A 25,208-nucleotide genomic window follows, 5' to 3' on the forward strand; every position below is an offset into this window, starting at 1 on the left:
AACAGTAGAGCGCTCTACCATTCGACCACGACGTCCTATTGTTAATTTATTTATTTGAATAAATTGAAGTGTCGATCTATGAATGCTCGAACTTTGCATAAAGAATAAAGAAATCTTAAACATGTTCACAGATAGAACCTGCTCAAAGCCAGAACATGCACATAGCTAGAACCTTCACACAGCTAGAACCTGCACACAGCTAGAATCTGCTCATAGCTAGAACATACACCCAGCTAGAACCTGCACATTGCTAGAACCTGCACACAGCTAGAATCTGCTCATAGCTAGAACATACACCCAACTAGAACCTGTCACAGTTAGAACCTGCCATAACTAGAACATACACCCAACTAGAACCTGTCACAGTTAGAACCTGCACACAGCTAGAACTTGCACATAGCTAGAACCTGCTAACATCTGAAAACAGCTTGTATAGTAAAAAATATACACGTTTTAGTTTTAGTTTGAATGAAAGCACTATTTCGACATAGCGTAAATAATAATTACCTTAATTTAATTCAAGTAGTTTGATGTTTTTACCTCTCGCAGAAACTCGTAGAAACATTTTTAAATCTATTTCATCAAGTTATTTAAAAAAAAACAGGCAAAAAATGAAAAACAGAAGAAAATAGAATTAAGTCATGAAAAGCTCGTTTCAATTTAGGTAATTAAATTAGCAGTTTTATGTTTTAAGATTCTACGTAAATTAACAAAAACGTCAGTATGTTTTATATTTAACAAAATCCTCACATGTCCATATTTTTAAAAATTGTATTGGTCTCTCCTGTCATATTTTAAAGACGATTTTTTTTTTTAAAAAGAAAAGAAAATCACGGAGAAATTCAGAGGCGTAGCGACCCTTCCCGGCGCCCGGGGACAAACTTTCAATTCCCCCCCCCCCCCATGTATTTTTGTATTTATAATGCAAAACTGCAGCTAAAATGAGCTTTTAATTTTTATATCCAACCCATTTTGACGCCCCTTAGGGTCGGCGCCTGGGGGCATATGTACCCCCCACCCCCACCCCCCTTCGATACGCCTCTGGAGCAATCACCAGCCATAAACCACACAACATCCATTCCCTGCTCTAATCTTCGTTCATGAATTCGAAACCAAAGCCAAAAGTTTTTTTTTACTAGCTCTATGCTAATACAGCACGCAGCTTCCGTTTTACTTGACACCACGAGTTCAGGCATGCGCACAGACGTCTGAGATCACGCGCTTCCGTCCTTTTGATGCGCAGACTTGACTGGATACCGTTTTGATTTTGTCAAGCTGCTGATGACAAAACGGTTGCCACGGGCAATAACTGCACCAGTTAGAGAACTTAAAAGTAATCAATTCTAAACCAGGCTATCGTTAATTGCTAATTATCTCAGGACTGATTCCCCCCCCCCCCTCCCCCATTTCGTAGAGCACATCAACCACGGATACAAAAAAAATAGAAAAAAAAAATTGGAGAATTAAAAATGAAAATATGTTCTTGAACCAGTGTCCGCCATGATTTCCGCCATCCCCTTTCTTCTGGAGTATCACCCTCAACAGGTTTCAAGTCTCCCCCCCCCCTCCACCCCCGCACACACACCCGGAGAAAAATATCAGAAAGAAACCTTGATGGTGTGGATCACTATAACAAAGATTGTAATCCTTTATGTAAGGCAGAACCTTAGCACCAACAGTAATGCCTAAACAAAGCAAAAAGGTTTGCTACACTAAAGCAAGCCGACCCACTACTTCAACACATTAAATAGCCTTTGATAGTAAGAAGAGAGATCAACTTACTTTTATAAAAAATCTTTTTTAAAAAAAACATTGGGAAAATTTAGTAATTCATTATGATTATTTACATTTTTTATTAACGATTATTTACATTTTTTGTATTAAAAAATTGCAATGTATATTCCTTTAATCTGGGGAAAACCGCGTTCTTTATAATTTGTCATATTTTAATCATATAAAAAAACAATGGGAAAATCACTGTTCCTTATAATGTGTTTTATATTTATTATTAAATAAAGCAGGACTGATTTTCCTAAAATTTCTCGAATATTCCTATTTAACACTAAGGGGGATGGCAACTCGGGATATAGACATGATTTTTAATCAGATTTTACATACTTTAACTTTTAAAAATAGAATAGAATCTTGTAGAGAAAAAAGAATTGCGAACCAAGTGAACAGCAAACAATTTGTGTATAACTGTGCGGAACATTAGTTCTTTATAAATTCATACGCGTTTTTCGAGAAATGCGAAATTGCGTAAAGTACTACTTCCGGTCACTGAAAGAAAACAGAATTATATCTTTTACTGATATGTGAAATTTCATCTATCAGAAACAGTACACAAGTTATAGGCTTTTGAAAAATCGAAAGTTGAATATTACTCTTCCGTTTAAAGGAAATAGATGGAAAGCTGCTACAGAACTTCAAATTGATGTAATACTTATTTATGAAATTTCGTCAACCTAACTGTAATGGTACGTTGACATACAGACACACACACAGACGGAATTGCAAAGCGCAGTTTTTCCGACTCGATTACGCGTAAAACGCCGGAATTTCGATATATCTGAATTTAGAGTTTTAACCCGATTAAAGTTAGCCCCCTATACTCCGTATATGATGAAGTACTGAGGTGTAAAACTGTGTAAACTGTCAAAATTTCATGTGATTTTTGTGCACGTTTACATTACTTCTTCTATATTATGTATACGAGAAAGTAAAAAAAAAATGGAAAAATCACTATTCCTTATAATTTGTGATATATTTATCATTAAAAAACAATGAGAAAGTCACTATTCCTTAAAATTTGTGATATTTTAACCCTCTTCTTCCCTTCGGTCTATATTTACCCATCCTTTCCTTCCGTCGGTCTATATTTATCTATTCCAATCCGCTTTTTGTCCAACCTTTTATTTGCTGGCTAATAATAGCCTGTGACCAGAGCAGCCTTCTATCACGATGACGTCACGATGGCTATTTTCGGCATGGACCTTCCCAATTACGTTCATTACAGCCCAGTCGTCTGCTCACATTTCATCTGCTGCCCAGCAGACGATTGTTTACACCACGCCGAGAAAGTTTTCCTGTGGCTTTAAATTGTATTCAAAACTTGACCGACATCTGAAAACTTGACAGAGAATTGAAAACTTGACAGAGAATTGAAAACTTGACAGAGAATTGAAAACTTGACAGAGAATTGAAAACTTGACAGAGAGTTTGAAACCTGACAGAGAATTTGAAACTTGACAGAGAATCGGAAACTTGACAGAGAATTGGAAACTTGACAGATAATTGAAAACGTGACTGTGAAATGAAAACTTGACCGAGAATTAAAAACTTAATGGAGAATTGTAAACGACCGAGCATTGAAAACGTGACTGACTTGACTGAGAAATGAAAACTTGACAGAGAACAGCAAAAATTGGCAATATTTTCTGCAGACTCGACATTCCCCTGAAGGTATGGGAAGATAACTGTTATCTCTGAGTTATGGTCCTTTCTGCCCTCAGTTGACAGTAATCGCAGGTTATCGTCCCCTGATGAATAATTCCCGACATTTCTTGTATAGAGAAACCACCTTTTATTCCCCATCACAAGCGAGAAAAAGATTTCGTGATTCACTGTCTAGTAATGATGTAACGGTACCCTCCCCTTGTACACTAATATCGTCCCTTCCCCTCCTACACTCCTGACACACACTCCCACACCCCCACACTCCCCTCCTACCCCACACTCCCCTCCTGTCAAACACTCCCCCACCCCACACTCCCCTCCTGCCCACACTCCACTCCTGCACACACCCCCACAGTCCCACACCCTCTCCTCCCCTCCTACCACACACTCCCCTCCTGTCAAACACCCCCACAGTCCCACAGTCCCACACCCTCTCCTCCCCTTCTACCACACACTCCCCTCCTGTCAAACACCCCCACAGTCCCACAGTCCCACACCCTCTCCTCCCCTCCTACCACACACTCCCCTCCTGTCAAACACCCCCACAGTCCCACAGTCCCACACCCTCTCCTCCCCTCCTACCACACACTCCCCTCCTGTCAAACACCCCCACAGTCCCACAGTCCCACACCCTCTCCTCCCCTCCTACCACACACTCCCCTCCTGTCAAACACCCCCACAGTCCCACAGTCCCACACCCTCTCCTCCCCTTCTACCACACACTCCCCTCCTGTCAAACACCCCCACAGTCCCACAGTCCCACACCCTCTCCTCCCCTTCTACCACACACTCCCCTCCTGTCAAACACCCCCACAGTCCCACAGTCCCACACCCCACACTCCCCTCCTGCCCACACTCCCCTCCTGTCAAACACCCCCACAGTCCCACAGTCCCACACCCTCTCCTCCCCTCCTACCACACACTCCCCTCCTGTCAAACACTCCCTCCTATAACACACTCCCACACCCACACACTCCCCTCCTCCTCTCCTGTCATTCACTCCCACACACACCCACCTATTTTCGATCCAATTAAAACCAGTTAATTTTTGCTTGAGCAGGCAAAAAGCGACGCCGTACCTTCATGTTAAATCTAGTTCTAATTTACGAGCCTTGATATTTGTAGTCTAGCATTTTCTGTAAGAATTACATTCCGAGTCTTTAAGTTCTCTAGCAAACTTTTCAAAAGCCTTCGCATAAGACAAAAACTCGAAGGATGGGGAAGGGATGGGGGAACCATAATATATATATATATATATATATATATATATATATATATATATATATATATATATATATATATATATATATATATATATATAAAATTATTTTCCAATTTAGTTCGATCTATGCTGATTTCTGTAGCGCATTGTTAGCAAAACTGATCACGTTTTAAAAGTCGACAAAGATTGACAAAGTTCTATAATTCTGAAAATACTGACTCCTACAACTCTCCTAAGACCAAGTTCTACAACTCTCTCAAGACCAAGTTCTACAACTCTCTCAAGACCAAGTTCTACAACTCTCCCAAGACCAAGTTCTACAACTCTATGAAGACCAAGTTCTACAACTCTCTCAAGACCAAGTTCTACAACTCTCCTAAGACCAAGTTCTACAACTCTCCCAAGACCAAGTTCTACAACTCTCTCAAGACCAAGTTCTACAACTCTCTCAAGACCAAGTTCTACAACTCTATGAAGACCAAGTTCTACAACTCTCTCAAGACCAAGTTCTACAACTCTCCCAAGACCAAGTTCTACAACTCTCTCAAGACCAAGTTCTACAACTCTCTCAAGACCAAGTTCTACAACTCTCCCAAGACCAAGTTCTACAACTCTCTCAAGACCAAGTTCTACAACTCTCTCAAGACCAAGTTCTACAACTCTCTCAAGACCAAGTTCTACAACCCTTCCAAGACTGATCAAGTTCCACAACTCTCCCAAGACTGTCCCACTTGTACAAGTCCCGGCTGTACTAAAACTAACGACGAACACACTAACAGAATTACATTGATAAAAAATATAATGATGGATTCGACTCGAAGTTTCACTATTGAAGATCTAATTACAGCCGCGGGCTTTTATCCTACAGCCCCGGACTATTTTTTTTAAACCCAGCAATGGCGCAGTAATTCGTGGCAGCCGTAAGATAGAGGATTGATGTAATTCGGTCCTGCTTGTGACACTCGGCCTCGCGCGAACTCTAGTGATGGATCTAAAGATATTCCACTTGTTCTATTTTTCTTTGACTTTAAACTTGGTATTTTAAACATAATCAGCGGTATGGTTGTAGCAATAGTCTCAGTTTAGTTGTACCGATAGTCTCAGTGTTGTAGCAATAGTCGCAGTATTGTTATAACAATAGTCTCAGTATTGTTGTAGGAATAGTCTCAGTATTATTGTAACAATAGACTCGCTTTTGTTGTAGCAATAGTCTTAGTTTAGTTGTAGCAATAGTCTCAGTATTGTTGTAGCAATTGTTGGGAAACTGTGACAATAATTTTTGCATTTTCAAAAATATGGAACAATAATTTTAGCCATTATTTCGCCTTTAAATATACTCAAACTTGACCGAGCACAGAAAATAGCTGAAGCCAGAAATCATTTTTAAAAAGAAACAAAAACAAAAACAACAACTGTATTTCGGAGTGGTGGTCAGTATTTTGTGATGAGGTGTGATGAGCGTGACGTCATTTATGAATGGTCCCCTAAATGTATATTTTCGGGACGTTGTTTTGTTAACATAATTAGGAGTAAGTATAACATCTTAACATCTCCTCAAAGTGTAAAGTTGGACGAAATCTGAATACGTCCTCCCCTTCATACGAAGTTGCATACAAAATATCCCCAAAGATACGAAGTTGCATACAAAATATCCCCAAAGATACGAAGTTGCATACAAAATATCCCCAAAGATACGAAGTTGCATACAAAATATCCCCAAAGATACGAAGTTGCATACAAAATATCCCCAAAGATACGAAGTTGCATACAAAATATCCCCAAAGATACGAAGTTGCATACAAAATATCCCCAAAGATACGAAGTTGCATACAAAATATCCCCCAAGATACGAAGTTGCATACAAAATCTCCCCCAAGATACGAAGTTGCATACAAAATATCCCCAAAGATACGAAGTTGCATACAAAATATCCCCAAAGATACGAAGTTGCATACAAAATATCCCCAAAGATACGAAGTTGCATACAAAATATCCCCAAAGATACGAAGTTGCATACAAAATATCCCCAAAGATACGAAGTTGCATACAAAATATCCCCCAAGATACGAAGTTGCATACAAAATATCCCCCAAGATACGAAGTTGCATACAAAATATCCCCAAAGATACGAAGTTGCATACAAAATATCCCCAAAGATACGAAGTTGCATACAAAATATCCCCCAAGATACGAAGTTGCATACAAAATATCCCTCAAGATACGAAGTTGCATACAAAATATCCCCCAAGATACGAAATTGCATACAAAATATCCCCAAAGATACGAAGTTGCATACAAAATATCCCCAAAGATACGAAGTTGCATACAAAATATCCCCCAAGATACGTATTTGCATACAAAATATCCCCAAAGATACGAAGTTGCATACAAAATATCCCCCAAGATACGAAGTTGCATACAAAATATCCCCCAAGATACGAAGTTGCATACAAAATATCCCCAAAGATACGAAGTTGCATACAAAATATCCCCAAAGATACGAAGTTGCATACAAAATATCCCCAAAGATACGAAGTTGCATACAAAATATCCCCAAAGATACGAAGTTGCATACAAAATATCCCCAAAGATACGAAGTTGCATACAAAATATCCCCAAAGATACGAAGTTGCATACAAAATATCCCCAAAGATACGAAGTTGCATACAAAATATCCCCCAAGATACGAAGTTGCATACAAAATATCCCCAGGATACGAAGTTGCATACAAAATATCCCCCAAGATACGAAGTTGCATACAAAATATCCCTCAAGATACGAAGTTGCATACAAAATATCCCCCAAGATACGAAGTTGCATCCAACATAATTTCCAAGTTGTCAAGCGCCACATTCACAAATAAACCGCGGAGCAGCCCACTGACATGACGTCATCACACACGTGACTAGAATGATCACTTCCTCCACTTTGACGAGGGCCAGTGTGTTGGGGGGGGGGGGGGGGGGGGGGGGGGGTAAACATCGGAAAATTTAAGCCATCAGAAGAGACAGGTGTACATCAAATGACTACATATGTCCAGTTTTCGTACAATAAATCAGAGGCGTAGCGACCTATTCCGGCGCCTGGGGCGGACTATCAGCTTTGCGCCCCCTCCCCTCCTATTTCTATATATAGTTATTCATGTCTGTGAAAAAGGGCCCCCACCCCAGTTGGAAAGGTTTGTGACACTTATTACCGGCTACTAAGCCGTAACATTTTAATTTTGGTGCCACAAAATTGATATTAAAAAACAGCTAAATCAGTGTGTAAAGCCTTGTATTCGTTTATTTTCGTAACTTTGACAGTGTATAATTCTATACTTTAATTTCTCTACCCTTTTTGGCGCCCCCTTGAGGTCGGCGCCCGGGGCGGCCGCCCCACCCGCCCTCCCCTAGCTACGCCTCTGCAATAAATGTTTACATTTGTCCAGTTTGCACAAAAAAGTTACTACATCTGTCCAGTTTAATTGTTAATTATTACATAATTTACATAATTACCCCGTCTCTTGGATTATTAATTTGAAGTAACCTATCTTTTTTTTATATATATATTTCTACTTTAATTTTATTTTTCAAATTCTAATTTTTAAACACACCTCTCCTATTCATTATAAAACGAACATGAATTCATACTTAACTCAAACATTGTAAAAAAATTTAGGGGGGGGGGGGGGGGGGGGGACGGGACGACGACGACGACACTGAATAGCCTCGTACACGAAAAACATTTTAGTTTAACCAACAAAAACTCGAGCAGCTTCTCGCGTCTTGATGGGTTTCAATACATCAACGTCCTTTATCTTAGGCTGGTGCCAGAAATTCTTGATGGGTTTCAATACATCAACGTCCTCTATCTTAGGCTGGTGCTAGGAATTCTTGATGTCAATACATCAACGTCCTCTATCTTAGGCTGGTGCCAGGAATTCTTGATGGGTTTCAATACATCAACGTCCTTTATCTTAGGCTGGTGCCAGAAATTCTTGATGGGTTTCAATACATCAACGTCCTCTATCTTAGGCTGGTGCTAGGAATTCTTGATGTCAATACATCAACGTCCTCTATCTTAGGCTGGTGCCAGGAATTCTTGATGGGTTTCAATACATCAACGTCCTCTATCTTAGGCTGGTGCCAGGAATTCTTGATGGGTTTCAATACATCAACGTCCTCTATCTTAGGCTGGTGCCAGGAATTCTTGATGGGTTTCAATACATCAACGTCCTCTATCTTAGGCTGGTGCCAGGAATTCTTGATGGGTTTAAATACATCAACGTCCTTTATCTGTAGGCTGGTGCCAGAAATCCAGACAATCTTTAGGTAGGTTCTGTAATGTCTAGCACTCTATAGTTATGTCCTACACTGTCCAGTTATGTCCTGTGATGTCCAGTTATGTCCTACGCTGCCCATGTATGTCCTACATTGACTTACATAGACCGACCCCAGATCATAACGAATTTTAAAACCAACCCCAAAAAAAAAAGATGGATCAGGTAAGAAACCAAATACATGTGTAAGCATGTACTCCGTGGAACATTTTTGTTCTTAATGATTGTATACTCCCACCTCCTTTATTACACTTATTTAGACTTTAACTGAGCCCCCTATCTCTCTCTCTCACACACACATCCACACACACAAATAACCGTCATTCATTCCCCCCCCCCCACACATACACATCCACTCTGTACTGGACCACATCTGTACCCCCACATGAAGTAAGACAACACACCCAGTCCCCCCACAACCCCCCACACATACACATCCACTCTGCACTGGACCACATCTGTGCCCCCACATGAAGTAAGACAACACACCCAGTCCCCCCACACCCCCACACCCCCACACCCACACATCCACTCTGTACTGGACCACATCTGTGCCCCCACATGAAGTAAGACAACACACCCACACCCCCCACACCCCACACCCCCACACATCCACTCTGTACTGGACCACATCTGTGCCCCCACATGAAGTAAGACAACACACCCAGTCCCCCCCACACCCACACCCCCACACCCCCCACACTCTGTACTGGACCACATCTGTGCCCCCACATGAAGTAAGACAACACACCCAGTCCCCTCACACCCACACACCCACACATTCACTCTGTACTGGATCACATCTGTGCCCCCACATGAAGTAAGACAACACACCCAGTCCCCCACACCCCCCCACACCCACACATCCACTCTGTACTGGACCACATCTGTGCCCCCACATGAAGTAAGACAACACACCCAGTCCCCCCACACCCCCCCACACACACATCCACTCTGTACTGGACCACATCTGTACCCCACATGAAGTAAGGACAACACACCCAGTCCCCCCACACCCCCCCCACACACACATCCACTCTGTACTGGACCACATCTGTACCCCACATGAAGTAAGACAACACACCCAGTCCCCCCACACACCCCACACATCCACTCTGTACTGGACCACATCTGTGCCCCCACATGAAGTAAGACAACACACCCAGTCCCCCCCACACCCCACACCCCCACACATCCACTCTGTACTGGACCACATCTGTGCCCCCACATGAAGTAAGACAACACACCCACACCCCCCACACCCCACACCCCCCACACATCCACTCTGTACTGGACCACATCTGTGCCCCCACATGAAGTAAGACAACACACCCAGTCCCCCCACACCCACACCCCCACACCCCCACACTCTGTACTGGACCACATCTGTGCCCCCACATGAAGTAAGACAACACACCCAGTCCCCTCACACCCCCCACACCCACACATTCACTCTGTACTGGATCACATCTGTGCCCCCACATGAAGTAAGACAACACACCCAGTCCCCCACACCCCCCACACACCCACACATCCACTCTGTACTGGACCACATCTGTGCCCCCACATGAAGTAAGACAACACACCCAGTCCCCCCACACACCCACACATCCACTCTGTACTGGACCACATCTGTGCCCCCACATGAAGTAAGACAACACACCCAGTCCCCCCACACACCCACACATCCACTCTGTACTGGACCACATCTGTGCCCCCACATGAAGTAAGACAACACACCCAGTCCCCCCACACACCCACACATCCACTCTGTACTGGACCACATCTGTGCCCCCACATGAAGTAAGACAACACACCCAGTCCCCCTGGATCAATAACTGTTAGAACTATTCACCAAGTTAGATCCATGATATTTGGTTAGGGGGACCGTGTGGAATAATATCCCCCCTCATCCCCCCCCCCCCCACCGCTATTATATCCCAGAGAATGGCAATTGTGTCGTCTGCTGTTGACCAGCGTTTGTGTCATCACGTCTGCCTAGCGCGCGCCATTTCGAATGCTGGACAAAAGATGAGATGGTCAGTTTAGAAGAGTGGGGGGAGGGGGGGGGGTGAGCGGGTAGGGGGCGGGTGGTGAGAGGGAATTGTTTTGTTAAAGTGCCGCAGGGGGGAGGGGCGCTGGGCCTGCCCCGGGCAAAATGCCAAGTTTTCCGTTATTCAATTAAGGGATGTATTTCTAACAGGTTTAGGCGTTACGTTAAGTGGGGGGTGGGGTAGGGGGCAGACAGGAATAGAAGATGGCGGACAGAAAAACGGACGTATTCGGATATTGCGTGATCAGCTGAAGAAAAAACGGGGATTTTTTTTATTAAGTGACATGCGTGAACTGGCAGGTATTTAGGACAAAGCTATGGCAAAAATGTAAGACAAAACTTCATGACAAAACTTTATGACAAAAATGTAAGACAAAACTTTATGACAAAACTTTATGACAAAACTTTATGACAAAAATGTAAGACAAAACTTTATGACAAAACTTTATGACAAAACTTTATGACAAAAATGTAAGACAAAAATGTAAGACAAAACTTTATGACAAAACTTTATGACAAAACTTTATGACAAACCTTTATGAAAAAATTATGACAAAAATGTAAGAAAACTTTATGACAAAACTTTATGACGAAAATGTATGACAAAAATGTTTGACAAAAATGTTTGACAAAACTTGATGACAATAATGTATGACAATACTTCATAACAAAATTTTATGACAAAAATGTATGACCTAAATTTATGACAAAAATTTTTAGGACAAAACTTTATGACAAAACAGAAATTTATGAAAAAATTTAGGACCCTAAGGTGGATTAATCGTGAGGGGGGGGGGCCTAGGGTATTAATCGTGAGTGGGGCCTAGGGGCGGATTAAGGGTGAGTGGGGCCTAGGGTCCTATATCTCTCCCCCCGCCCTATTTTAAATGACTTTTTTCTCCGGGGGTGGGGCATTTGAAATTGGGGGGGGGGGCACTGTTAAAAGTATATATTTTCTATATAAATTCCATTTCGTTCGGAGGGGCGGTAGACTCTCTTCGGGGGGCAGAGCGCCCCCTCCCACGTTGTATTTTCACCACACACACCACACGGACCACACACTCTACAACATCCTCTACATCAAACATGTTGTATTGTCACCACACATCACACACATCACACACCACCTACACCCTCTACATCAAACATACCGCATTGCCTACACATCACCACACACCACACACACCACACACCCTATCATCATTCAAACATGCCGTATCCCATTCCCGTCACCATACACAATGAACATCTATCAGACTTTGATAGCACCAAATTATCTGTTCTTGAATTCATCCAAACACACCTCACTCCCCTTGCGCAAGGTGAAAAAAAAAAACAAAAACCGGAAATAAAAAAAATAAGCCTTCAGATGAAATACGTGATGAATTTGTCACGTGATATGTTATTCAATTTAAGCAAGAAACAACAAAATGGCTGCCATATGAAATCTGGTACTCGTGTAATTAGCCTGAAGTGACTGACGCCAGGATCGATACCGCATCACGTGACGAGTACAATACAGCTTTAACCTTAGACCATTGTGCTCTGGGGAGTAATCGATCCATGATATTGTTGTAAAAACTGTTTATTAAATAAAAGATCGAGTCGATACTGAATGGGGGGGACGGGGGACTTTTTACGTCGGGTATCGTTGAGTTGTTGGAATCGTTTTGACCGCATGTAACGAGCTCGATATATTAGCAGAAAATCTTTAAAAGTAACCAATTATTTTTAATGAAATAACCGAAATACTCTCTCATTAGTGAGCGTGGGTCTTTAATAGTGACCCTAGGCATTTAATTGTGACCTTAGGCCTTTAATTGTGACCCTAGGTCATTAATGGTGACCCTAGGCCTTTAATAGTTACCCTAGGCCTTTAATAGTGACCCTAATGTACGCAAACAAGTTTGACCAGATAGTTCCGATAATAAAACGTGTTTTTTTTTTAAAAGTTTTTTATCATAGCGGCCGAAAAAAATATGTAAAAAAAATCTAAGCCTGAAACAAACCCACTGTAACTTAAATATTTTTAAATCACTGAAGTAAAAGTAACAAGCGCAAAGAAGGTGTGTGTGGGGGGGGGGGGGGGGGGGAGAGGGGGGGGGGAATTAACTTGAAGAACACATCTCAGTTATCAAATAAATCCATGGTAACCTTGCTGATTTTTTTTTTGGGTTAAATATACACACTTCATAGTCAATTAAATCAAAGAAAAGCGTGGGTCACTTTAGTATCTATTGGATACCTTTACTAATGTTAAGGAAGACACCCACGCTTTTCTTTATAGTTATTTAAATAGTAGTCTATAATTTATTTTCTACTTTTTAGTGCATTGTTACATAAAAGCTTGTTATTAAAACGTTTTTTATGAATTTTTTTTTCAGTACTTTACATGTTTTATTTACAATAGAGTTACATGACTAAAAACCATTGCGCGCCTACTGAACATCACGTTCAGTAGGCGCGCAATGGTTTTTGAACGCAGCATTACGTGATGGCGCAGCTATTGAAGGTGATGACGCGTGTGGTGTGGTTGGCTAGACATGCCTACTAATTCGGTCCAAATTTTAATTAATTCATAAAAAATTAATTAGGCATCCAATTAAGTCAAATTTAGTTTCAGATTGCATTGTCTTCATGTCTTGACCCACGTGCCAACTGTGAATCGTATCGGTCAAGTAGAACTGTCCGAATTTTCACTCCTGCGTTTCCGTCTAGACAGACTGACGAGGAAGTGAGTTAAAAAAAAATTCATAAAAAACGTTTTAATAACAAGCTTTTATGTAATGATGCACTAAAAAGTAGAAAATAAATTATAGACTACTATTTAAATAACTATAAAGAAAAGCGTGGGTCACTTTAGTATCTATTGGATACCTTTACTAATGTTAAGGAAGACACCCACGCTTTTCTTTATAGTTATTTAAACAGTAGTCTATAATTTATTTTCTACTTTTTAGTGCATCATTACATAAAAGCTTGTTATTAAAACGTTTTTTATGAATTTTTTTTCAGTACTTTACATGTTTTATTTACAATAGAGTTACATGACTAAAAACCATTGTGCGCCTACTGAACATCACGTTCAGTAGGCGCGCAATGGTTTTTGAACGCAGCCATTACGTGATGGCGCAGCTATTGAAGGTGATGACGCGTGTGGTGTGGTTGGCTAGACATGCCTACTAATTCGGTCCAAATTTTTATTAATTCATAAAAAATTAATTAGGCATCCAATTAAGTCAAATTTAATTTCAGATTGCATTGTCTTCATGTCTTGACCCACGTGCCAACTGTGAATCGTATCGGTCAAGTAGAACTGTCCGAATTTTCACTCATGCGTTTCCGTCTAGACTGACGACTGACGAGGAAGTGAGTTAAATAAAAGCTTGTAATAAAAGCTTGTAATCAAACCTTAATGTCAGTAGATTGACCTGGTGAAGTGTAATATTTCCAAATGGTTTGTATGGGGGAGAATATTTAAAATGGAAAATTTTTCTTTTTTCTTCAAGTCAATATTTGTTTCGGAATTTTAAAATATGGCAAGAAAATAGGTCAGTATAGTGTGACACTATCACGCTACATTGTGTCAGGTCGTATTGTATCACGTCGCGCTGTGCCACGTGACATTTTGTCCGATCATGTGTGTGTTACGTCACTGTGTGTCACACAGCACTGCATCACGTCACATTATAGCTGGTCGCATTGTGTCACGCCACACCATATCCAGTGTTTCTTCCAGACTTTTTTCTCCGGGGGGGGGGGGTGGTGGGCGGTAGACTTTCTTCGGGGGGGGGGGGGGGTGGCGGACACTGTTACAAGTATATATTTTCTATATAAATTATATACATTTCATTTCGTTCGGGGGAGGGGGGGCGGTAGAATTTTTTCGCTCGCACCCCCCCCCCCCCCGAAGAGATGCCTGGAAGAAACTCTGACCATATCACGTCTCGTTGTATCACGTTAAACTCTGTTATATCACAATTGTGAACGTGACACGGTAGCTTGAAACAAAAGTAGCCCAGGTCATTCGAAACTCGAATCACTCAACAAAACTAGATCATTCGAAACTCGAATCATTCAACAAAACGAGGTCACTCGAAACTCGAATCACTCAACAAAACGACGTCACTCGAAACTCGAATCACTCAACAAAACGAGGTCACTCGAAACTCGAATCATTCAACAAAACGAGGTCACTCGAAACTCGAATCACTCAACCTAACGAGGTCATTCGAAACTCGAATCATTCAACAAAACGAGGTCATTCGAAACTCGAATCATTCAACAAAACGAGGTCATTCGAAACTCGAATCATTCAACAAAACGAGGTCATTCGAAACTCGAATCATTCAACAAAACGAGGTCACTCGAAACTCAAATCACTCAACAAAACGAGGTCACTCGAAACTCGAATCAGTTAACAAAACGAGGTCATTCGAAACTCGAATCATTCAACAAAACGAGGTCACTCGAAACTCGAATCACTCAACCTAACGAGGTCATTCGAAACTCGAATCATTCAACAAAACGAGGTCATTCGAAACTCGAATCATTCAACAAAACGAGGTCATTCGAAACTCGAATCATTCAACAAAACGAGGTCACTCGAAACTCGAATCACTCAACAAAACGAGGTCACTCGAAACTCGAATCACTCAACCTAACGAGGTCATTCGAAACTCGAATCATTCAACAAAACGAGGTCATTCGAAACTCGAATCATTCAACAAAACTAGGTCAGTCTTAAAACAGGATCGTTAGTTGCCCGGTTTGTTCTTAACGCGGGTCGCCCGTACCCGGGTTATAAAAAAACATGCGTCATTCGTGACGCCCTGCTTGACGCGCGTCAGTCGTGTCCCGTGCTCGACTTATTAATTGTTCTTCTGGTATTCTCTTTGAAGAACGCGAATTTTAAAATATCGACCATTTACGGTATTTTAAAAAATCCTAACTAAAACCAAAAGTAAAATAATGTATAACTCAAAATCGCTAGTAAAATAATTTATAACTAAAAATCTGCATATAAAAAAATTTATAAATAAAAATCTGCAGATAAAATAATTTATAACTTAAAATCTGCAAGTAAAATAATTTATAACTAAAAATCTGCAAGTAAAATAATTTATAACTAAAAATCTGTAGATAAAATAATTTACAAATAAAAATCGGCAAGTAAAATAATTTACAAATAAAAATCGGCAAGTAAAATAATTTACAAATAAAAATCGGCAAGTAAAATAATTTACAAATAAAAATCCAAGTAGAAGAAAAAAAACTTTTTTGATGAGAAGATCGGATGTTGCTGTCGTGATCAGGAAATACTTAACGTGGTTGGCGTCGTGTAGTCCTACAGATTGGGTCGTCACTTCAAGATGGCGGGGGGGGGGGTAGTTACGTTTGGGTTCAAATGCCAATAAATCAATACAGCATACAGTGAGAAAATATGGGAAACGTTATCGGTACCACAAGCGATGGAGGAATAGGGAGGCGGGGGGGGGGGGGAGTATTGCGGTTAAAGACTATTTTTTCTTTATTTCTAGGCCAAACTCCTAACATTCCATACACCGAGCCGCTCACTGAGCCGTCCAAACATCCAACCGTCTAAACAACCTAAGGTCCAAACACTGAGCCGTCCAAACACTGAGCCGTCCAAACATCCAACCGTCTAAACAATCAAAGATCTAAACAGAGCCTGATAATTTATGTCTGATGATCCTTCTTAACATGTGTATTCCTCCAATGAGAGGCACATGACATCAATGACACCAACAACACATGACATCTATGACACCTCATCTTCCTGTCATTTAGCCGTCAAGCACCAAGTACAAACATTGGCTGTCTACGATCTGAAATGTGAGGGTGGGGCTGAGCAGACGGGATGAAATTTCTGGAATACGCGGGTCTTCGGCTTTTCCTGTCGGCTGTCAATTGTTCGGCCTGTCCCACTAGCCACACTACAACATGAGAAACCAGTGTTTCTTCCAGACATTTTTTTCCGGGGGGGGGGGGGGCACTTGAAATTTTCGGGGGGGGGGGGGGCGGTAGACTTTCTTCGGGGGGGGGGGGCGGACACTGTTAAAAGTATATATTTTCTATATAAATTTCATTTCGTTCGGGGGGGGGGGGTAGACTTTTTTCGAAGAAACTCTGTGAGAAACAGGTAAACTCTACTGCGTCTAAACAAATGGACATCTGCAAGGGTACTTTATTTTTATAATGAGATATCTAAACTTTCTATAAAACAATGCCACAGCTATACATAAAAAACACCCTATGACATTTGTTTAGCCAACCAGTGGACTATTTACAATGGCCATGCCATAGTTTTTTCTTAAAACTTTTCTTAAAACTCTTGTGTCAATTGGCTAGACAGTCTCACGTTGTAGCACCTCAAACATGAAAACTTGTAAAGTTAATTAAATTTTCTTTCAAGAAATTAAACACGCATTATGGAAAATAAACCGGGAGTGATCTCCCCTAAACTTTCTCGAATATTATTATATAAAATAACAGGGGATGGGAACTCGGGCTATAGACATGATTTTTAATCCATTTTAAATACTTAAAGTTTTAAAAATAGAATAAAATCTCGTAGACAATCAATTGCACACCAAGTGAACGCCTTATAAAAAAGCGCATAATAGTGCGCAATATTATTAGTACTTTTAAAATTTACATTAGTTTTTTTGAGAAATCGGAAGTAGCGTAAAGTACTACTTCCAGTCAACGGAAATTACTCAAAATATTACAGAAGGTAGAGAATTAGATATTTTACTTACATGTGAAATATCATTCATCTATCTGAAATAGTACTCAAGTTATAGGCTTTTGAAAAATTCAAAGTAGAAAAAGTACCACTTCCGGTTGTCGGAAATCGCTCAAAAGTTGATACGGATCTACGATTTTGATAAAATACTTATATATGAAATTTCATCAACCTAGCTGTAAAGGTACTCAAGTTATCGTGTTTACACACGGACAGACAGACACACAGACACACAGACACACAGACAGACACACAGACATACGGACAAGATTGCAAAATTATGTTTTTCCGTATCAGTGAGGTGTAAAACGTCGAGATTTGTAAAAATCTCGATTTTTTTTTTTTTTGCACGATTACAATACTTTCTCTATACTTCGTATATACGAGAAAGTAAAAAAATAATAAAGACATAGAAGTAACATCATCCTTGGCGCGGTGCGATATTCCGAATTGATTTTTCTTTTGGCGCTGATTCTAACCGATAAACCCAAAGTTATTATGGTCCAAAATGTTCGCTTGTCTGGGCTACATTAAAAGAGGTTTGTATTCCCACAAGTTTTTTTTTAATCTTTCAGTGTCGACCAGTTGTTACATCATCTTATCAAGTAGCGTCTCACCTCAACTTTTACATGGCCGACTCACCGCGATTTTACAACATCACCGACTCACCGCGATTTTACAACATCACCGACTTACCGCAATCTTTCGCAACAATGAAAGAGATGAGGCAACAACAGTCACCACCAGAATTTGTCATAGAGTGTTGCTTCACGTCATCGATCATATACTGGTGTGTCACACCCTTCGGACCCATGTCACATTTCTACTGACCCATGTCACATTCATACTGACCCATGTCACATTTCTACTGACCCATGTCACATTTCTACTGACCCATGTCACATTTCTACTGACCCATATCACATTTCTACTGACCCATGTCACATTTCTACTGACCCATGTCACATTTCTACTGACCCATGTCACATTTCTACTGACCCATGTCATATTTCTATTGACCCATGTCACATTTCTATTGACCCATGTCACATTTCTACTGACCCATGTCACATTTCTATTGACCCATGTCACATTTCTACTGACACATGTCACATTTCTACTGACCTATGTCACATTTCTACTGACCAATGTCACATTTCTACTGACCCATGTCACATTTCTACTGACCCATGTCACATTTCTACTGACCCATGTCACATTTCTATTGACCCATGTCACATTTCTATTGACCCATGTCACATTTCTACTGACCCATGTCACATTTCTATTGACCCATGTCACATTTCTATTGACCCATGTCACATTTCTACTGACCCATGTCACATTTCTATTGACCCATGTCACATTTCTACTGACACATGTCACATTTCTACTGACCCATGTCACATTTCTACTGACCCATGTCACATTTCTACTGACCCATGTCACATTCTATTTAAATAATAAAGTTGACGAGTTTACATGACACTGACACAAACATCAAATATCCATGACACAGACATCAAATATCCACGACACAACCGTTTGACCGAGTTTACCCCCCCCCCCCCCCCCCGACTGATATCAAAGTGTGGTATGTCTGTAGTGATTGGATTACCCCGCACAGAATGACATCAATGATGAAATGACTCTAATGATGACACCAACCCACAATGTATCAATTATACAACAACCAGAACAAATCAATTTAACCTGATTGTAAAATTTTCATGATAATTAAAAAAAAATAAAAAAAAAAAAAACAGAAAAAAAAACATCATTAGCGAGGTTGTGTGAATGGAGGTTTGTTCGCTGTTCGTGTTTTCGTTTGTAGGCGACCCGAAAATGTCATGGCTTCGATCGATAGACAACACACACACACATACACACATATACATACACACTCGCGCGCGCACTTCAACAGACAAGCTCACGCACAACAAGGCCAACATTACCAGCCACAGAATCCTTAACTCCATCCCTACACACAAGACGATTCCAGAATCTCCTCCGTGTCGCAGCTACACACGTCCACACAAACAACCACCTCTTGCAGCAAGATCCCGGGTGGGGAGCGAGAGGGCTGGAATCCACCAGAATCCACCGATACGGCTCCGGAATCAATCGAAGACGGAAAACCCTACACACTGTATGTGTCCCTCGCTCGATTCTCTCGGCTCAGTGCTGCAAGGGGAGGGAATCACAAGGGGAGAGAAATGGAGAGAGAAAAAACCTGGGGTGGACGCCATTCCTCTCACAGACTGCTGTCTCTGCTGGACCACAAGCGCTTCTAACGGTGCCAATAATGGGATGGATGGGGGGAGGGGGTGGACAATTCCGGCATCGGGGTATCGATCTAGAGGGCGAGTGTTGAGAATCGAATCCATTCCGTGGAGTTGAGAATCGAATCCGTTCTGTGGAGAGAGTTGAGCAGACAGATGCCCGGTGTGTTTAATTGAGTTGGATCAAAGACGTGTCCAAGCCTTGATGAGATTTTATTTTGGTCTTCAAAAAAAAAAATTCGGGCAACACCGTTTGTATAGATTCCACCTAAAGAAGATGTCAATGTTTGTCCACGTTAAAAGAAATCCATATTTGTCTATGTTAGACGATGTCAATGTTTGTCCATATCAGACGTCAATGTCAATGTTAAAAGATGTCAATGTTTGTCCACGTTAAAAGATGTCAATGTTTGTCAAGTTTCAGGAACTGATGGGTTATCTGTGTTTTCTCCAACAAACTATTTTGTCTTATTTTATGACCTTTTGATATGGGACCTAATACATCACGACATTCCCCTCGATTTGTAGGTCATCATAGAAATTGGTATAAGTCTTCCTATGATGTTTCTGTCATATTTTGTGTTCAATATGTACCGGTACACATGTTACAAAGACAGAAGGATGTTTCTAATTGCAATACATCTGTTTCTATATGGGGTAGATTTGTTCTATGTTCAACAGATATGTTTCTATGTTCTATAGATCTAGTTCTATGTGTAATATATCTGTTTCTATGCTTTAATAGATCTCTTTCCATGTTCTACAGATCTGTGTTTCCCTTGTCTGTTGCTACAAAGACCTGTTTCTATAAGTGTCGACGGACAATGCAAAACGTGGACAAGAATCTCCGCATCAAGTCAAGTAAAACAGACAGTACAGAGGTGTAGAGGGTTTACAGACAGTGCGAGACTCCAGTGGGTACTTTAAGGCCCGGATGTATTGGTGGTTCATGGATCAGTACACACCTGACCCCAACCCCATTGACACGCCTGACCCCAACCCCATTGATACGCCTGACTCCAACCAACCCCATTGACACGCCTGACCACGACCCCATTGACACGCCTGACCCCAACCCCATTGACGCACCTGACCACGACCCCATTGACACACCTGACCACGACCCCATTGACACGCCTGACCACGACCCCATTGACACGCCTGACCCCAACCCCATTGACACACCTGACCACGACCCCATTGACACGCCTGACCACGACCCCATTGACACGCCTGACCACGACCCCATTGACACGCCTGACCACGACCCCATTGACACGCCTGACCCCAACCCCATTGACACACCTGACCACGACCCCATTGACACGCCTGACCCCAACCCCATTGACAAGCCTGACCCCAACCCCATTGACACGCCTGACCCCAACCCCATTGCATTACCTTGATGACGGTGAAACAATGGCTGGCACTACCCTAATTAATACACAGAGAATTATTCATCACAAAATGGCTGCCCGGGGGATCGGGTGTGAATGTCTGACCCCCCTACAAGTGTTCGCCACAACATCAATCGGACAGCGCCACCTTTAGCTCACAGCTTTCTGTCCTCTGATTGGCTACCCCCCCCCCCCATTCTCTCTCCCCCCCCCCCCCCTCCGTTATACTGCCACGGGCTCTAAATAACCTTGGATCGAACACATCAATATTTCACAACAATGCAACGTAAAAACAATTATTCCAAGTTTTTATTGGCCTACAAACAAATACTACCATGATTCTTTCCCTACTTTATGATTGCTGTAAGAATAAACTTAGTCTCTCGCGTCCACCCCAATAGAATATTTCTTTCTTCTCTTCTCTCCCTTTTATTTTTCTAATTAAGATATCCTAATTACGCGTCTAGACGTAGAACTGGTGTGATTGAAGCATAAAATATTGATGGTCAAACTTGTAGACAAAGGTGCAAAATAGTACAAATTACCTGACTGATCTTTGGTCAGAATTACCTGAGTGATCTTTAGACAGAAATACCTGAGTGATCTTTGGTCAGAATTACCTGAGTGATCTTTGGTCAGAATTACCTGAGTGATCTTTGGTCAGAATTACCTGAGTGATCTTTGGACAGAATTACCTGAGTGATCTTTAGACATAATTACCTGACTGATCTTTAGACATAATTATCTGACGACCACACCGATTAACAACTTCACTACAATCCACGTTTGTCTTAATATTGGAAATTATAGCAATTCAATGCAATCAGCACAACAATCAGATAATTCATGTGTTATTAGCATAACAATCCCGTGCTATTAACATAACAATCATGTGCAATTAACACAACAATCAAGTGCAATTAGCACAACAACCGTGTACAATTAGCACACCAATCATTAGCACACCAATCATGTACAATTAGCACACCAATCGTTTACAATTAGCACAACAATCATGTGCAATTAACACAACAATCATGTAACACCCTTTACAATCCTTCAACTTACACACCAAGAGAAACATTTACCCGATTCCATGTAATATGTCATTCAAGCTAGCCACAAATAAAGTGTATCCCCCCCACTCTTCCCCCTCCATCTCCTCCTCCCCCCCTGTTCCATCCCCACGAGTCCCGACGTTGCAGAGAAACCCACCAAACGTCACAATGACTGTAAGGCTTTCTGCCGCACACAAAAATACACTGAGCATGTTTTTGTTGTTGGCAGAGAGTAGCTTGGCCGTGTCTGTCTTCCTCATTAGCGGTTATTTCATTTGTTGCGCAGTTGGTTAGCCAAACCCATTGTCGCGTTGTCAATTTGTCGTGTTTCAAGTTACTTTTTGTGCTAATCCATGTCATATGTCGTGTTTTAATCCTTATCATTTGTCATGTTTTGATCTGTCATTTGTTTTAGTCCATGTCTTTTGTCATATTTTGATCTATGTCATTTGTCGTATTCTAGTGCATGTCATTTGTCGTGTTTTGATCTATGTCATTTGTCGTATTCTAGTGCATGTCATTTGTCGTGTTTTGATCTATGTCATTTGTCGTATTCTAGTGCATGTCATTTGTCGTGTTTTGATCTATGTCATTTGTCGTATTCTAGTGCATGTCATTTGTCGTGTTTTGATCTATGTCATTTGTCGTATTCTAGTGCATGTCATTTGTCGTGTTATGACCCTCGCCATTTGTCGCGTTACAAACGAAGGTATTTGTCGTGTAAGGATCCAAGTCATTTATCATGATTCTCTGCTGTGTTACAATATGTTGTGATATACCAAGTTATTACAAGTATGGTTATTTCTTGGATGTTTAATATATTCCATTGTTAAAAGGGGGGGGGGGGGAGGGGTGCAAGACGGCAACTGAGAGAAGGCATATGAGGTTATTTTGTCTCCATTAAAGATCCAATCCAATCTTGCTAGGAATATTCATGCGATATTAACCCTGTTATGCTAAAAATAGATCTTTTTCTAAAAATAAAAAAAGAAAGAGCTATAATACATTCTGACAAACAAGAAAATCTGCATCAAAATATTTGAATAGCATCCTATAGGAGTTGAACAATGCCAGTGGGTATCGATACTACAAAAATCGATTACAACCAGGCAAGTCCTCTTTTAAGTTTCTCACGGTTGTGACGTAGGAGGCTGGCCAACCCCATTATGCACGGTCTAATGGCAAACTGCATCCGATTGGTCCATTTTTATTTGGGGGGAAATTGTACAGCAAATCACATCTATCGATAAAAGATCTATCATAACAAACTAGTGATAAAACTACTGTGTTCAGGGTATTCGTGTTGAATAAATGTTGATATCGCATAGGCCTACTTGAGAATAAACAAACAAAAAAATATATCGGGATTGTTTGTTAAATCCATAGGCTAGTCAGCAACAGTTTGTGTAAGGATTTCTATAGACTATCACCATGCTATAGGGCAGTATAGGGGGTACGGCTAATCAAGACCACACATTGCAAGGGTTTCTATATATAGGGGACTACGACATGCAATATTATATATGATGTATACATAACCAGTTAAGCTTGTTTCAATAAACTAGATTGGAAAAAATTAACCTCTGACAAAAAAAACTAACGATCGAGGTCGTACTCCCCCCCCCCCCCCGTCAGAGTTTCTTCCAGGCATCTCTTCGGGGGGGCGAAGCCCCCCCGAAAAATTTTTACCGCCCCCCCGAACGAAATGAAATTTATATAATTTATATAGAAAATATATACTTTTAACAGTGTCCGCCCCCCCGAAGAAAGTTTACCGCCCCCCCGAAGATTTCAAGTGCCCCCCCGGAGAAAAAAGTCTGGAAGAAACACTGCCCCCCGTGTGTAAAAATACGTCACGGACCAGTGATATGCCCTGCAACCTTCCATCAGAGCTGAGTGCACTCAGCTGAGTCTTACAGAGTCAAGAGTCATGTGCTCAACGACGCCGAGCCACTGAGAAGTTTCTGTTTACTGGTACTACAAGTCTGTATTTAACAACTGCAGACATCCCATAATAATGTAGGCCAACTTGTTGCATGCCTAAATAAACTATTTTTCTAACCAACGAAAACTTGTTTGAAAAGGGAATGGAGCTTAACAGACAGAGCTCGATAACAACGGATGTTTCTGTTTTAGGTCTTTGTCAGAAAGAACAAAGTAAAATCCTCTAGTGCCTTTAATGACTAGCCACTACTCGCACGTGCTGTGACAAAAATGACAGATTTTTTTTTTGGTTCTGCTAAATGTAAACACAAGTCAATTTTGTTGTCACGATCTATGAGGTTACGTTAGTCGAGTATCTCATCATTTAGTTCAGGGAGTCGTGGTATTCAATCAATCTGATCTACGTCCATTACTTTTTTGATCTGGTGGTTGTTTCTTTAAAAAAAACTACAACTTTGTTAAAGTTTTGAATATCAAATACTGGACGAATGTATTTTCGTGTTACATGGGAGATAACTAGAATTTGTATTGACAATTTACCATCTGCCGGCGTTAACCAATAAAATTTCAACATGGGCAAGACAGTTCTTCTACCGTAAATGCCAGTATTAGATCCACCCCCACTCTACATCGTCTGGAAAGTGAAAGCATTGTAGAACTGGTTAAACAAAATGATTTCTTCACCCTTGCCATAAATAAGCATTGT

At 41.0% G+C, this 25,208-nt stretch overlaps 2 protein-coding genes across 2 annotated transcripts in view; one reads left to right on the forward strand and one right to left on the reverse strand.

The window, feature by feature from the left end:
- Positions 1 to 19,825, reverse strand: part of LOC131950944 (uncharacterized) — a 145,561-nt gene extending 125,736 nt beyond the window's left edge. The window contains exon 1 of the mRNA XM_059313156.1: positions 19,777 to 19,825. The gene's annotated coding sequence lies outside the window, so the exon portion shown is untranslated. The remainder of the gene's footprint in view (positions 1 to 19,776) is intronic.
- On the forward strand, positions 1,682 to 21,509 carry LOC131950937 (circumsporozoite protein-like). The gene is made up of 3 exons (XM_059313149.1): positions 1,682 to 1,702; positions 4,916 to 5,352; positions 21,062 to 21,509. The coding sequence occupies exons 1-3, from the start codon at positions 1,682 to 1,684 to the stop codon at positions 21,507 to 21,509; spliced, it is 906 nt and encodes a 301-aa protein (XP_059169132.1).
- Positions 21,510 to 25,208: the final 3,699 nt, after the last annotated feature.

This window comes from Physella acuta, unplaced genomic scaffold (assembly GCF_028476545.2).
Source record: "Physella acuta isolate Inbredline_101_S28 unplaced genomic scaffold, ASM2847654v3 ptg000791l, whole genome shotgun sequence".
Taxonomy (NCBI): domain Eukaryota; kingdom Metazoa; phylum Mollusca; class Gastropoda; family Physidae; genus Physella; species Physella acuta.

Bases quoted from the DNA above. Each gene is read 5' to 3' on its own strand.
- LOC131950937 (XM_059313149.1), top strand. From the start codon at position 1,682: ATGCCTAAACAAAGCAAAAAG. The intron at 1,703-4,915 runs GTTTGCTACACT...AACTCTCCTAAG, and splicing joins TGCCTAAACAAAGCAAAAAG to ACCAAGTTCTACAACTCTCT. The intron at 5,353-21,061 runs GTTCTACAACCC...TTCATGGATCAG, and splicing joins TACAACTCTCTCAAGACCAA to TACACACCTGACCCCAACCC.